The sequence below is a fragment of the Muntiacus reevesi genome, chromosome 2 (assembly GCF_963930625.1).
Source record: "Muntiacus reevesi chromosome 2, mMunRee1.1, whole genome shotgun sequence".
NCBI classification, from domain to species: domain Eukaryota; kingdom Metazoa; phylum Chordata; class Mammalia; order Artiodactyla; family Cervidae; genus Muntiacus; species Muntiacus reevesi.
In genome coordinates, this window is record NC_089250.1 from 63,992,051 (window position 1) to 64,006,905 (window position 14,855).

The 14,855-nt window shown below is 46.0% G+C and overlaps 1 protein-coding gene across 1 annotated transcript; it reads left to right on the plus strand.

Annotated features, from left to right (window-relative positions):
• The first annotated feature begins 7,431 nt into the window (after positions 1-7,431).
• RAB5IF (RAB5 interacting factor) lies at positions 7,432-14,828 on the plus strand. The gene is made up of 4 exons (XM_065921946.1): positions 7,432-7,763; positions 9,629-9,732; positions 12,968-13,097; positions 14,285-14,828. Exons 1-4 carry the CDS (start codon positions 7,650-7,652, stop codon positions 14,324-14,326), a joined length of 390 nt encoding a protein of 129 aa, XP_065778018.1. The 5' UTR covers positions 7,432-7,649; the 3' UTR covers positions 14,327-14,828.
• Positions 14,829-14,855: the final 27 nt, after the last annotated feature.

Here is a 14,855-nt window from a genome sequence, read left to right on the forward strand (position 1 = left end):
TACAGAACGATTAAAGTAACTTGCCCAATACCACACAGCTTCTAAGTGGCAGGGCTGGGACTGGTGACCCAGAGAAGTAGTCCTTACGCATCAAGAGAGCTTACAAAGGTGCAAGTTCCCAGACCTTACCCCCTGAGAGTCCAGGGTCTGCACCCTTCAGTGATGCCACAGAAGATTCTCATGCTGTTGCTCCAGGGACCTGTTCATTTATAATCAGGATTCTGACTTACCCCAGGACACTGCTGGGTTGGGAAGATGGCATCTCATCTTTAAGAGTTACAAGGTGAGAAGAAGGGTGCCACCAAGTAGTCCCTAAGACCATTTGACCTCTCAAAGCTATAGTGGCCTGAAGGTCAAGTGTAGCCTTCCTGAGATGGTCATTTTCATTATATAAGTAGTCCACATTCACTACAAATTCTAAGTAAAGGTACAGTAATCTCCTACCCATAGTTTTACTTTCCACACTTTCATTTACCCATGGTCAACCTTGGTCTGAAAATACTAACTGGAAAATTCCAGAAAGAAACAGTTCATGAGTTTTAAATTGCATGCTGTTCTGAGTAACGTAATGAAACCTCCCACCCTCCAGGCCCGAAATCTGAATCACCCCTTTATCCTGTTTGTTCGTGCTGTATATGCTACTCACCCCACCTGTTACTTAGGAGCCTGCTTGGTTATCAGATCCACTGTTGCTGTACTTCTGTGCTTGTGTTCAAGTCACCCTTATTTTATTTAATAGTGGCCCCAAAGTACAAGAATAGTGACACTGGCGATTCAGATATGCTCTTACTATACCTGATTTATAAATGAAACTATCATAGCTATGGACACATAGGAAAAACATAGTATACCTAGGATATCCACAGTTTCAGGCATCCACTGAAGATCTTGGAACACATACTCTAAGGAAAGGACGCCTGTTTACAGGAGAGGAGTTGAGTATAATGACTAAGATCCCAGCCAGCTTTTGGAGAAAAACAAATGCATGTAAAACATTAGTAAAGTTGGCACCTGGTAAGGGCTCAACAGGCTTCCCAGGTGGCACTAGTGGTAAAGAAAGAACCGGCCTGCCAATGCAGGAAACAAGAGACATGGTTTGATCCCTGGGTTGGGAAGATCACCCTGAGGAGGGCATGGCAGCCTGCTCCAGTATTGCCTGGAGAATCCCATGGACAGCCGAGCTTGGCAGGCTCCAGTTCCGTAGGGTTGCAAAGAGGCAGACACAGCTGAAGCAATTCAGCCTGCACACATGCAAGGGCTCAATAATGCAAGTAAAATATTTCTTTTAGGCAAAGAGAAGAAACTCAGGCCTCTAGTTCACAACCAGTGCTCACAGCTCCTTAGTTTTTCCCCCACCAGGGCACCGGGTTTCTGTGATTCCGTCTATCTATCTCTGAGGCCACAATCTTGCCCCTCAGAGCACACCTTCCTCCAAACCCTGCTACAAGCAACTGGCAGTGGTAAAGGGGCATTCAGCTGGGAGAACACCCTCGGTCCCAAGAATGACATGTTTAACTGGTGCTAAAAAAAATACCCAACTTCACAAAGGCAAAATTTCTCCTTCCAAATCTGACTCTTCTTTTCCATCTTAGACCACCCAAGACGTTTATTTTAACCAGATGGATCCACTGGGTTTCAGCCAAACTCCCCACTTCCTAAGATAAGGAAAGCTTTGGGTGAAAGGAAAAAAGGGAGCCAGTCTCAGTGCCATGAATGCCTTCTAGGCGAGGACCTTCCACGCTGCCAGCTTGGCTTTTTCTGCTCCTAGAAGGCTATGGGGCTTCCCTGGTAGCTCAGCAGGTTAAGAATCCTATAATGCAGGAGACCCGGGTTCCATGCCTGGGCTGGGAAGATCCTGTGGAGAGTGGACAGGCTACCCACTTCATTATCCTTGGGCTTCCATGGTGGCTCAGACAGTAAAGAATCTGCCTGCAATGCGGAAGACCTGGGTTCAATCCCTCAGTTGGGAAGATCCCCTAGAGGAGGGCATGGCAACCCACTCCAGTGTTCTTGCCTGGAGAATCTCCATGGACAGAGGAGCCTGGTGGGCTACAGTCCATGGGTCACGAAGAGTCAGACACGACAGAAAGACTAAGCCCAGTACAGGAAGACAAGCGGAGGGACACAGATGAGGTTTAAGATGCCTGCTGGACCTCTAACAGCCAAGGGACCTCGGGCTGGACTGCAGGATCTAAGCAGCTTTCCAATTAAAACTTTCTGTGACACTGTCCTCCGCCCCCGTAAAGATAAATGTAGCGAACCTTGGGGTTCCAATCAGAGCTTCAAAATATGATACAATATGACCTATAAAAAATGAACTCTTCTTAGGGGGAAGAAATAGTTATCTCTGCATATGGTATGATCAATATGTAGAAAACCCTAAGGATTCTACACACAGAAAAACTGTTAAACTAATACATGGATTCAGCAATGCTTGCTATAAGATACAAAAATCAGCTATTTCTCTTCAATGAGATATACGAAAATGAGGGGCTTCCCTGCTGGCTCAGTGGTAAAGAATCTGCCTGCCAATGCAGGAGACGCAGGTTCCATCCCTGCTCTAGGAAGCTTCTGCATGCCGCAGAGCTACTAAGCCTGTGCGCCGCAACTACTGAGCCTGTGCCCTAGAGCTGGCGCTCTGCAGCAAGAGAAGCCACCGCAATGGGAAACCTGCTCGCTGCAACTACAGAAAAGTTTGCACAGCAACGAAGACCCAGCACAGCCATAAATAAATAAAAATTACTTTTAAAATCCAAAAAGTAAATTAAGAAAATAATTCCACTTACAATAGCATCAAAAAGAATAAACTACTTAGGAATTAGCCAAGTAAGTGAAAGACTTACATGTCAAAAAGCTATAAAACATCACTGAATGAAATTAAAGAATACAAATAAACGGAAAAACATTTCATACTCATGGATTAGAAGACTTGATATTGTTACTACAAAGCAATCTACAGAATCACTGCATTCTCCATCAAAATCCCAATGACTTTTTTTTTTTTTTGGCAGAAATAGAAAAACTCATTCTAAAATTCATATGGAATCTCTAGGGATATCCAATAAGTGAAACAATCTGAAAAATAAGAACAAAGTTGGAGGACTCACACTTCCTGATTTCAAAGCTTAACAAAGCTATAGTAATCAAAAGAGTGGCACTGGCATAAAGACAGACAGACCAATGGAATAAAGTAGACAGCCCTGATATAAACTCTCACATATATGGTCAAATGATGATGCCAAAACCATTCAATGGTAAAAGGACAGTCTTTAACAAATGGTGTTGGGAAAACTGGATATCCACATGTAAAAGAATAAAGGTGGACCTTTACCTAACACTAAAAATTAACTCAAAATAGACCAAAGACCTAAATGTAAAAGCTAAAACTGTAAAAGAGAACATGGAAAAACTTGATGACATAGGATTGAAAATTATTTCTTGAACATAACACCAAAGGCACAGGCAACAACAATAAAAAATTAGACAAATCGCACTTTATTAAAATTTAAAAATTTGTTTATTAAAGGATACTTCTTGTTTTTTTTCCCTGATGACATAGTGCAAACATTACAATAAAAGTTTTATTGACCTGGTACTCAGCACTTGACAAAGGTTTTGATTATATGTCACATAATCTGCCCCACTCCCCCCAAAAAGGACACGACCAACAAAGTAAGAAGGCAACCTATAGAATGGGAGGAGGTGTTTGCAAATTACATATAAGGGATTACTATCTAGTCTATACATAAAACCCCTAGAACTCAACAACAAAAACCCAAAAGACTAGACTCAAAAATAGGCACAGTTTTGGAATGGACATTTCTCCAAGAGAGAAACAGATGGTCAGCAAGCAAATGAAAAGATGCTTGACATCACTAATCATTAGAGAAATGCAAATCGAAACACAATGAGATGCCACTTTACACTCATTTACACTCATTAGGTTGACTTTTAAAAAAACAAAAAACAAGTGTTGCTGAGAATGTAGAGAAATTGGAACTCTTGTCTATTCTTGGTGGGAATGGAAAATAGTATGGCAATACTTCAAAAAATTAAAGGCAGTATGATATGATTCAGCAATTTCCACTCTGAGTATACCCAGAAGAATTGAAAGCAGAGAAATGAACAGATGTTTTGTACACTTATTCATTGTAGTAGTATTCACAATAGCAAAAAGGTGGAAGCAGCCCAACTGTCCCTTAATAGATAAATGGATAAACAGAATGTATACACTGTGGACATTTAAGGAAGTTATTCTTCAAGCTTACAAAAGAAGGAAGTGCCGACGTGCTATGACATAGATGAACTTTGAAGATGTACTGCTAAGTGAAATAAGTGAGTAGAAAAAGACAAATGTGTGCGATTACACTGTTAATGAGGAACTCAGTCAAATTCAGAGTCAGAAAGTAGAATGGTAATTGCCAGGTGTTGAGGGGAAGGGAGAGTGGGGGGTTAACAGTGTAACGAGCACTGAGTTTCAGTTTTGTATGATGAAAGTGTTCTGAAAATGCACCAGCAAATGTACTGCACTGGGTCAGAGAGCTACGCACTGGAAAATGGTGAAAGTTTGGATTTTTCTGGTGGGCCAGTGGTTAAAAATCCACCAATGCAGGGGAAACAGGTTCAGTCCCTGCTTCAGGAAGATTCTATCTGCCTGACAACTAGCCCAAGTGCCACAACTGCTGAGTCCACGCGGCCCTAGAGCTCATGCTGTGGAACAAGAGAAGCTACCTCAATAAGAAGCCCACGCACTACAACTAGAGAGTTGCTCCCACTTGCTGCAATTAGAGAAAGCCTGAGCTCAGCAATGGAGACCCAGTGCAGCCAAAAATAAATACATAAATAATTTTTAACATTATAAAAAAAGAGAGTAAATCCTAAGAGTTCTCATCACAGTAGATTTTATTTTTCCTTTTTCACATTCTTCTTTCTTTTCCCTTTATTGTATCTACCACAGAAGGTGGGTGTTAGCCGATCCTACTCTGGTAAACACCTCAAAATATACGTAAATCAAACCATCATGCCGTGGGCCTTAAACTTACACAGTGATGCACATCATTTTTCAATAAAACTGGAAGAAGGTTATTCAGCACGTGTCTCTCCTTCCTTCCCTAACTTGTGGCTTTATTCCTCACCAATAGCAGATGTGGTTTCATCTCCTGGAATACTCTCCTCCTTTCCCATCCCTTTTCCTCTTCTTAACTCCTACTCTTCCCTCCGAGTTCAGATCCCTAACAGCCCAGATCAGATTCCCCATTACAATCCTCTGCCACTAGACCCAGCAGGCTAAAAACTTACTTTTTCTGTCTCTGACTCCAGGCCAGGTATTCTGCCAACATTCTGTGATAGAATGATCTATCTCCAGCACTGCATGCCATCAGGGAGTCTGTAAAATAGGTTTTATATCAGTGATGCATATCCAAACTGGAGTGAGCTGGTTAGGCTTTACTCCAGGTTTGCATAGGGGAGGGAAACTGGTTCAGAGGAGGGAGGGCTGATAATGTGAAAGTTAGGACGAAAGGTGTACACCCATGTCAGGTATATGGCCATCCTACCAGGTGCGGACAAAATAATGTCTGTTGCAGTGTGTATCATCTTTGGGGTCCAGCCCCCCTCAACCTACTGAAACACAATCTTGGGATTGGGTTGTGGTAGAAGACAACAGCTATGGTATTCTGAAAAAGCTTCCTAGGAGATTCCATTGTTCGCCTAAGGTGGAGAACCACACATGAATATTGACAGGTAAGCAAAGGATGTTGTGACCCTATTGCTGCTATATTTAAGGTTAACAGTGCAGATGAAAAAAAAGTTCTGTGCTGAGAGGAAACATCCTGCATGACACAAGGAGGATCCCATCTGCTGCAATTAAGACCCAGGGCAGCCAGGTAAATAAATAAAAATAGGGGGAGGGAGAGAGTGGGACAAATGGAGAAAGTAGCAACAATAAATACACACCATCAAGTGGAAGATGGATAGCTGGTGAGAAGTTGCTGTGTAACACAGGGAGACGAGTCTGGTGTTCTGTGATGACCTAGAGGGGTGGGGTAAGCTCAGGACGGAGGGGATATATGTAATTATCGCTGATTTGCTTTGTTGTATGGCAGAAACAACACTACATTATAAAAAACAACAACAGTAAATAAAAAGGGACTTCCCCCGCAGTCCAGTGGTTAAGATTCCTCCTTCCAATGCAGGAGGCTGGGGAAACATCTCTGGTGGAGGAACTAAGATCCTACATGATGCGGGGTGGGGCCAAAAAAAATTTTTTTTAAGGATGAAGGGATAAACAATACGTAATACGTCGACAGACTGTAATAATATTTGGCAATAAAAAAGGAATGCAGTTCTGATATACGTTACAACAAAAAAATTTGCAGGTTTTTGTTTTGTTTCTTGGCCGCCTGGTCGCTCCTCTGGTTTGTGGGATCTTTGTTCCGGTATCAGGGATTGAACCAGATTCCATGGGAGAGAAAGCATATCGAGATCTAACCACCGGACCTCCAGGAAACTCCCCAGGGTGCAGAATTTGAAATCAGACAGAGCCAGGTACTAGCCGAGTGGTTCAGAGCAAGTTACTCTGCCTCTGTAAACCCACCACACAGGACCCTTGTTACTTTGTACAGTGTGCTCAGGGCACCTCCCGGCGGGCTGGCTGAAACTCTGACCATGGGCCCCACCCCAGAGTTTCTGATTCAATGGGTCTGAGTGGGATCTGAGAATTTGAATCTCTAATCAAATTCCCAGGTAATTCACCTGCTGCTGGTCCAGAAGCACACTTGTGAACCACTAACCAAGCGCGTAGCGAGGACACGCTGGATGAATTCTCAGATATTCTGACACCACCTTTCTCTCCTGAGGAGTCCTCAGCCGGTTCCAACACGCTTGAAAGCCTTAAAAATCATTTCCCCTCTTTGGATCTCAGGGGTCACATCTGTCAAAAGAGGATGCTAGGCATGAAGAGACACTAAAGTTACTACTACACAAAACAAGGAACTTTCTGAACAAGGTCCTAAGGGACTTTAAAAGGTTAGGGGAAAACAAGCAAGGGCTAAGCCCTGAGGGGCAACTTGGGGGCCCCGGGGAGCAAGGCTTGGGCTCCAAAGGACGCCTCGGGTAAGGCAGGGTCGTGTTCTGCTCTTCTGCTCGAGGGACAAGCTGTGGCGGATTGGATGAAGCTCCCGTTTAACCTCGCTTTCCTCGGCAACATCGTTCTTATGCTTCCGCTGCGCCTCTTCGCGCTCATGGCGTCGTCGTTACCAAGATTGTCCCTTCCCTCTCACCTTACCGCGGGGTCAGCAGAAGCTTGCCGTCACGTCCCCGCGCATAGTGCGCTTGCGCCGAAGCGGCGCTCGTTTTTGCGCTAGGACAGCTGCGCGACCGCCGATTGGCTGCGTGTGCACGTCGGCGGGAGGAGGACGCGCGGCGCTGCGTGGCTCCGCCTTCCGCGCGCCTGGTCTCTACCGAGCCAACAGAGCCCGGGTGTTTGGCCAAGTGCAGGCTGCCGGAGGGGCGCCGCAGAACCGATCTGCTGAGCCTGTCGCTGTCGCCGCCACCGCAGACCCGAGCTCCGTGACCCGCGACCCCAGACCCCGACCCCTTTTAGATCGGCCCGCGCGCCCCAGGCCCGGCCCGGGCGGCGCGACGGGAGGATGAGCGGCGGGCGGCGGAAGGAGGAGCCGTCTCAGCCGCAGCTGGCCAACGGGGCCCTCAAAGTCTCTGTCTGGAGCAAGGTGCTGCGGAGCGACGCGGCCTGGGAAGACAAGGTGCGGTGGGGACTAGCGGGGGCGCACGTTCGAAGAGCCGGCTGGGACTCGGGGACGAAAGGACAGGCCCGAACCAGCTCCTGCCCCTGCCCCGGTCCGGGCCCGGCCGAGTGTTCAGGGTGGCCCAGGGGTGTCGGGGCGAACTGCGCGGGTCCAGCTGTCAGGCTCGGGGCTCATCACAGAGTTGGTCGAAGGGTGAAATCGTCTGGGTCACGCGGGAACCCGCAAAGAGGGGCGGAGGAGTTGTCCTCGCACGCAGGTCGCGTGCCTGAACGGCAAGACTGAGCTGAGTTCGATTCCATCTCCGCCTTTTAGTGCCAGCAGGATCTTGAGTAAGTGACTGATGTTGTAGAATTAACTACCAGAGTCGTTGGCAGGAGCAGACTTCTATGGAATACTTACTATGTGTCCGGTTCTCTCTGTGTATCATCTCACTTGAGTCTCAGAAAAACTCTGACGTGGAGTACCTGCTGCGTTAAAGTGCTTAGCACATAGTGAGGCTCACTAAAGGTGAGCTACCATTGCTTTCCTGTCGAATGAGAAAACTGAATACCCTAGTAAGTGTGAGAGTTAAGAGGGGAGACTGAGACCGCCTTTCGGGGTGAGCGTTTGTGCATGCGGTGTGGTGGGGAGTAGGGGTCGGGGAGAGACCACCAAATGTGTGTGAGGAATGGTTGGGGAACTTCAAGATGTCCTTACTGGTCACATGCATTCAGAAGATATAAATATGAGCACTTCCCCACCTCCGCTCCATGGTGGGGAAGGAACTATTGCCAATAGCTTGATTCCAGTTGGCCTGAAAAGATTGTTAGATCTGCAGTCTTTCCCTTGTTTTTTTTTTTTTTTTTTGAGTGATGAAATAGGTTTTCCTGGGGTTCTTGTAAGGGGGCGGGGGTGAATGGGAGGTACTTCCTGAAAGTGCCCTTGTCCTGCCCAGTTGTTGTAAAACCTTTCTGATTTGCTGTGTCATGTCTTACTTTCTTTGTGTAAAGACTGGTTTCTGCAGTCCAGGGAAGGTCAGAAACCTGAATCTTCCATGTTCTTGTATGAAAATTAGATGTGCTGGCACTTTCTTCACTTTTGTTTCTAATGCAGCCTCTCCTTTGTGACTTACTCAGAATTCCTTTGGTAGTGAATTGGTTCACAGTCAGCCCTTCCGCCTGTGGTTAGTCTGTCTAGGTATCCCCAGGTCATTTAACTGGCCAGTAGCTCAGTTACTGTCACAGTGATTTCATTTTTGTAGCTTCTGAAAAAAAAAAGTAAATGATTTTTCTAAAATTTTAATCTAGAGCACAACACCCTAGAAGCCATCTCTTAAGTAAATATATCATTTTTTTTTTAAACCACAATTTAATACAAGAAGATGTGGAAATTCGAGAACCAAATACCATTGTCTTGGGGGAAATTTTCTCTGGAAGATGAGTTTAGCAGAAAACTTTTCTGTTCCTCACCTGTTACAAGAGACTCTCTGACTCTGACCTCATGGACTGGAGCCCACCAGGCTCCTCTATCCATGGGACTTCCCAGGCAAGAATACTGGAGTGGGTTGTGATTTGCTTCTCCAGGGGATCTTCCCGACCCAGGGATCAAACCCACGTCCCTTGCGCCTCCTGCATTACAGGCGGATTCTTTACCGTCTGAGCCACCAGGGAAGTCCCAAGATAAGTAAATATATATTATTTTTTTAACCCACAATTTAGTATAAGAAGAAGATACAGAGATTGGAGCATCAAATACCATTGTTTTGGGGGGAAATTTCTCTGGAAGATGAGTTTAGCAGAAAGCTTTTCTGTTCCTCACCTGTTACAAGAGGTTCTCTTGTAGTACTCCCTCCAGATAATGCATACATTCTCTTTTTTCTACAGGATGAATTTTTAGATGTGATCTACTGGTTCCGACAGATCATTGCTGTGGTCCTAGGTGTCATTTGGGGAGTGTTACCATTGCGAGGTTTCTTGGGAATAGCAGGGTAAGTCTTGGGGTTTTTTGGTCTTTTAAAGTTTCTGTGTGTGTGTGTAATGACTAAAGCAAAAAACTGGCCCCATGATGGCCCTCCTGGGTCTGATGCAGCACTCCTCAGTTCAGCAGGCCTGGGAACGTCTTGAGTCAGGCATGTTACCTTTATGAAGATCTGGGTTAGTTTATTCATTCATGGGTCCATAGTGACCTCATGCAAAAGGTTGCTATATTGCCTGTTGGTAACAGGAATCTAGTTCTGACATGACCTTTGTTGTCTAGGGAAGTTTGGGAGGTGGAAGAGCTTCTGTACCTGATGATCACTTCCTTGTGCACTGTGCTGGATGTCCTGAATCTTGGCTTTGGCAGAAGTTGTTTTAGGTCCCTACTTTTTTTTTTTTTTTTTTTGACCTTGCCACATGGCATGCAGAATCTTAGTTTCCAGACCAGGGATTGAACTCATGTCCCCTGCAGTGGAAGCACTTAACCACTGGACTGCCATGGAGGCCCCAGGTCCCTACATTTTAAAGGCAGTGAAAAAGTAGGAGGTTGGGTTCTTCTTCCTTTATTGTGCACCTGTGGCCGGTGGCAGCATATGACACCAGCCCCTGGTCATCACTCAACTTGTTAAGAAGTCATTGCATGCCCACCAGGTTGATTTAAAAAGATTTGTGGGAATTGTCTTAAGATGGGAGTCGTGGGCAAGTTATGGTAGAAATGGACAGGCAAACCTCTGGCCTTTTCTCTTTTCACACAGGGAATACAAACTGTCAGTACTCAACATTGGAAAATCACATAGATGTGTTAACTGTGATCACATGTCTTATTTCCTTACTCTGGGGTGAAAAGTGTGAAATCATTTCAAACTCATTTGAGTTGGCTGTTTTCTCAGAAGGTAACCGAAAACGAATGTATAGTCCTCTCTCCCAGCTAAAGAGGTTTTTGATTTATGATGCTGAGCAAACTGTCCAAGGAAACCATAGGCTTTATCCTCCAACTCACTTTTGACAGAGTGGACATTTGATGAGGACTCATTGAGGAGGATGAGATGCAGGCAGGACCTGAGGTTCATAGAGGTCTTCTCAGGGTGGAAGTGGTATGAAGATACATACCACATTTTTAGAATGTTGGTCACCCCATTTGAGCTTCCTGTGAGAAAAAAAGGCAGATACCAGGAAAATGGCCAGAGATGGCAGAAGGCAATCTAAAAGCCAAAAAAAAGTAGTCTCCTGTCTTCCCCAGATCACTTTTCTAGGAGAGGGTAACAGTGGTTTGAACCCCCTGCACCTGTCTCCGTCTTGCAGGAGCCCTGAGGGCTTTCTCTGAAGTCACTCAATCTGGGAATAATACAGCAAAGACTCACGCTAGTCAGGGTTCCCTGGTGGCTCAGTGGTAAGGAACCCGCCTGCCAATGCAGGAGATGCATCCCTTAATCGGGAAGATCCCCTGGAGAGGGAAATGGTAACCCACCCTAATATTCCTATCTGAAGACTCCCATGGACAGAGGAGCCTGGCAGGCTACAGTCCATGGTGTCGCAAAGAGTCGGACACAGCTGAGCAACTCACATGCACACAGCCCCCTGCCCCCCACCCCAGTCCAGCATGCTTGTCTTTGCCCATACATTTGGTGTGTGGTTCTCCTGTTTACAATATAGAATGGATGCCCATCCTTAAATCTCAGTGTGGAGACTTCCAGTCCTTTCCTGACCCCTCCCCCCGACCACCAGACATTTAAATGCTGTGACTTCACTTTCTACTTAGTGTGTGAACCTTGGCAGGCAGGCCCAATGTCAGCCGTTTTCTCTCTCCCTGTCATCCTTTGTCTCTTTCACTTGTATTTCCCTTTCTCATCTCATTAAGCAACCACTTTTACAGTAGGAGAGTCTGAATGAGCTTAGTAGCTGAGCCCCAGTGACATTTCCAAGTCCCATTAGTAGGCTCTGTCTAGAGCCACTAACTCAGCCTGTCCAAAATGAAACTCCTGTCAGAGGGATGTGGCCAGATTGGCTGGGTCCCCAGACTTCCAGTAGCAGATAAGGATGTGCCCATGACATAGCTAAGCCAGGGACTGTAGTTTGTGTGATATACAAGAAAAACCGTCTGTTCTTCCTGACTCCCTGCTTCTGTTGCTGGACCCATGGTTCTCCCAAGCACTTAGACTTGAAGCCTTCGGGGCTTCTTGCCTCCCCATTCAGCCTTTTCCCACTCCCTGTCCTCAAACTTTATTTGTACTGATGTCCTGAAACAGGTCTAAACCAGTCTCCCAACTCCTGTTCTTTCTGGCCTGAGAAAGCCTACCCTGACTACTCACACCCTGCCTCAGCCTCACCTTGCTCAGACAGCCTTAGGTCTGTAGCACACCCCCTCCCCACCTTGCACAAGGATTTATACTCCTGTCATCACACTGCCCTACCATGCCCTGCAGCAGTTCACACTTCATCCGCCAGGAGGCGCCTGTTCTCTTTACATTTTCCACTGCAGCCTTCAGAGGGGTGTGGCCTAAGGCATATAGGCCCCCATAAGATTAGGCGCTATAAGAGGAAAGATCATAAAGGAAGTTTTGGTCACTTTATGAATATAACTTTTACACAGCTACAGAACCAAGAGATCGGTGGAGCACAGTGCTGTGTTTCTGTTCTCAGTATTCTGATTCCTGCATCCGTTAAATCTTATGTGATGGGGGTCAGAGACCTTTCTGAACCCTCTGGTTTCAATCCACTCTGACTGTTTTTGCCCCCCTCATAGATGGTGAGCTGACAGCTGGCACTGCCATGTTCACCTCTGCATCGAGTGCAGTAGCCGCCAGTGAACACTCAGAAATTGTCTCCCGTTGGGGGTTATGCAGGGGCTGCTTTACCATGCCCTTGTTTGCCTGACTAGGCCGTGAAGCAGCAGCTTCACATGGGTTTTTTCCATGGCCACCCCCCTTCCTGAGCTGCAACTACCTGGAGGCTGTCAGGAACTGGTCTTATTTGGGATTGTTCAGCAGCCTTCTGTCTGTCTTCAAGGGGGCTTGGAGAACTTACATATGCTTGCCGATCAACTAAAAAGAGGTTTTTTTTTCTCTGACACAACCACGTGGGCAGCTCCACTGAGGAGCTAGGTGTGTTTTCATGGATCATTTCATTTGCCCCCATGACACGGTTAACTGCAGCTGCCAGTGGCCTGACAGAGCTGGACACTGTTGGTGGGAGTTCTGGGTCCTCCACGCCTACAGCTCATTTGGTGCTTGTCCTCCCTTGCTCCAGGTTCTGCCTGATCAACGCGGGTGTCCTGTACCTGTACTTCAGCAACTACCTGCAGATAGACGAGGAAGAATATGGCGGCACGTGGGAGCTCACGAAAGAAGGGTTTATGACGTCGTTTGCCTTGTTCATGGTACGTGTAACTGAGAGTCTCCCAGCAAGGCTCATTTCCTGGAGCTCTCAGTTATTCAAGGGGAGCCTTTGATAATTACACTGTGTGACTTGCGTACTGTTTTTTCAAGACTCCTGAGGCTGGAGGGCCTTTCTTGAGTTAATCTCATAAGATGTGGGGTTCAGCACCCTGTAGTCTCCCTGTGGTGAGTGAATGCAGGGCTCATTGTCAACTTCTGCATCTAATTCTCACCTCTGGCTGCATATTGAAAACTGGGAAACATTTAACACATATATTCATAATAGTCTCCAAATGGAAATTTTTTGCATTTGCCATCACCTGACGAATGGCTGGATAAAATGCTGTATACCCATAAGTAGAAATACTCGGCCCTAAAGGTGACCGAAGTGCTGGTACAGGCTCCAACATGGGTGGGCCTTGAAAACATGATTCCAGGTGAAAAAAATGCAGACACAAAAGGCCACATGTTGTGATTCTGTTTATGTGAAATGTTCAGAAGAGGCAAACCCATATGGATAAAGAGTAGATTAGTGGTTGTTAGGACAGGGGTGGGAAGGGAGATGGGAAGTAACTATTAACGGGAATAGGTTTTGTTTCCAGGGTAATGAAGATGCTCTAGAATGTTTTCACAACTCCGAATATACGAAAAACCTCTGAATTGTATATACTTTAAAGGGGTAAACTTCATGAACAATGAATTAGATCTCAAAGTTATATATTAAAAGCCGTAAACCCTAGCCCAGACTGATGAAGTCAGAATCTCTGGGAGGTGGCACCTGGGCATCTCTATGTTTTTAAAGATTCTAGAAGATTGCCAAGGACAGTCAGGTTTGATAACCTCTGCTCTGATATGAAGCTGACAGGGTATGATATGAGTTACTTACTGGCAGTACAATTTGCTTTACCTCCATCATTTCCACATCTGTAACTCTAAGCCCTCGCACTGTTTGGCAGGAGGAGAGCCTTGTCCAGGGTCCTCTGGGAGCACAGCAAGGTGGTCCTAGGTTCTACTGGAGACATCTTGTTTTCAGTGAAATTATGGAAGCCCGCAAGCAGCTTGTGCATTGGCCTGCCCCCAGGAAGTCCACTGTGCTCACTTTGTTAGGACGCTTTTGTTTGGTGGAGTAGGAGCCTGTGTTGACTCTGTCGGTGAAGGGACCTGTAAACATTGCTTGTTTCCTCTCTAGGTCATCTGGATCATCTTCTACACTGCCATCCACTATGACTGACGGTGCACGGCCCCCGCCTGCTCCCTGTCCGGTCCAGAGACCCCTTAGTCACAGCACAGAAGCATGATTGGTAGGGGCTCCCCAGCCACATGGAACCCAGAAGACCCATGTTTCTTGGACCGAGAATCAGTGTGTTGGGCGTCAGTGTCTTCTGCAAGGGTTGCGACCTGAAACTTTTTAAAGAACCATCCACCTTTTGGAGAAGCACTTTTGAACTGTCCATCGCCAACTGTTTCTTCTTGGAGACCATCATGAGATACCTGTTTGCCAGTTTGGAGCTGTCCTTTAATTTGCTGCACCTCTGGATCTGGATGAAACATTAAATTGTCTTCCTTCTCCATCAGGTGTACAGTTTTTAAACTACCAATCATGGGCATTTCAATTCTTCTGAAAACAGTACGGCAGTATGTGCATGGTCCATAGCACAGTACAAGCAGCATCTGATAGTGGTTTTCATTGTAGAATGTTTTCAGATACTTGAATAAATCAGATCTTTAATTGAGACCCTGATGATGATACTGGTAAAGCC

What these genes read in the sequence shown, in the direction of transcription:
- RAB5IF (XM_065921946.1), top strand. Translation starts at nt 7,650, where the DNA reads ATGAGCGGCGGGCGGCGGAAGGAGGAGCCGTCTCAGCCGCAGCTGGCC. An exon ending in ACGCGGCCTGGGAAGACAAG is followed by an intron (nt 7,764 to 9,628) that starts GTGCGGTGGGGA and finishes TTTTTTCTACAG; the next exon opens with GATGAATTTTTAGATGTGAT. An exon ending in GGTTTCTTGGGAATAGCAGG is followed by an intron (nt 9,733 to 12,967) that starts GTAAGTCTTGGG and finishes CCCTTGCTCCAG; the next exon opens with GTTCTGCCTGATCAACGCGG.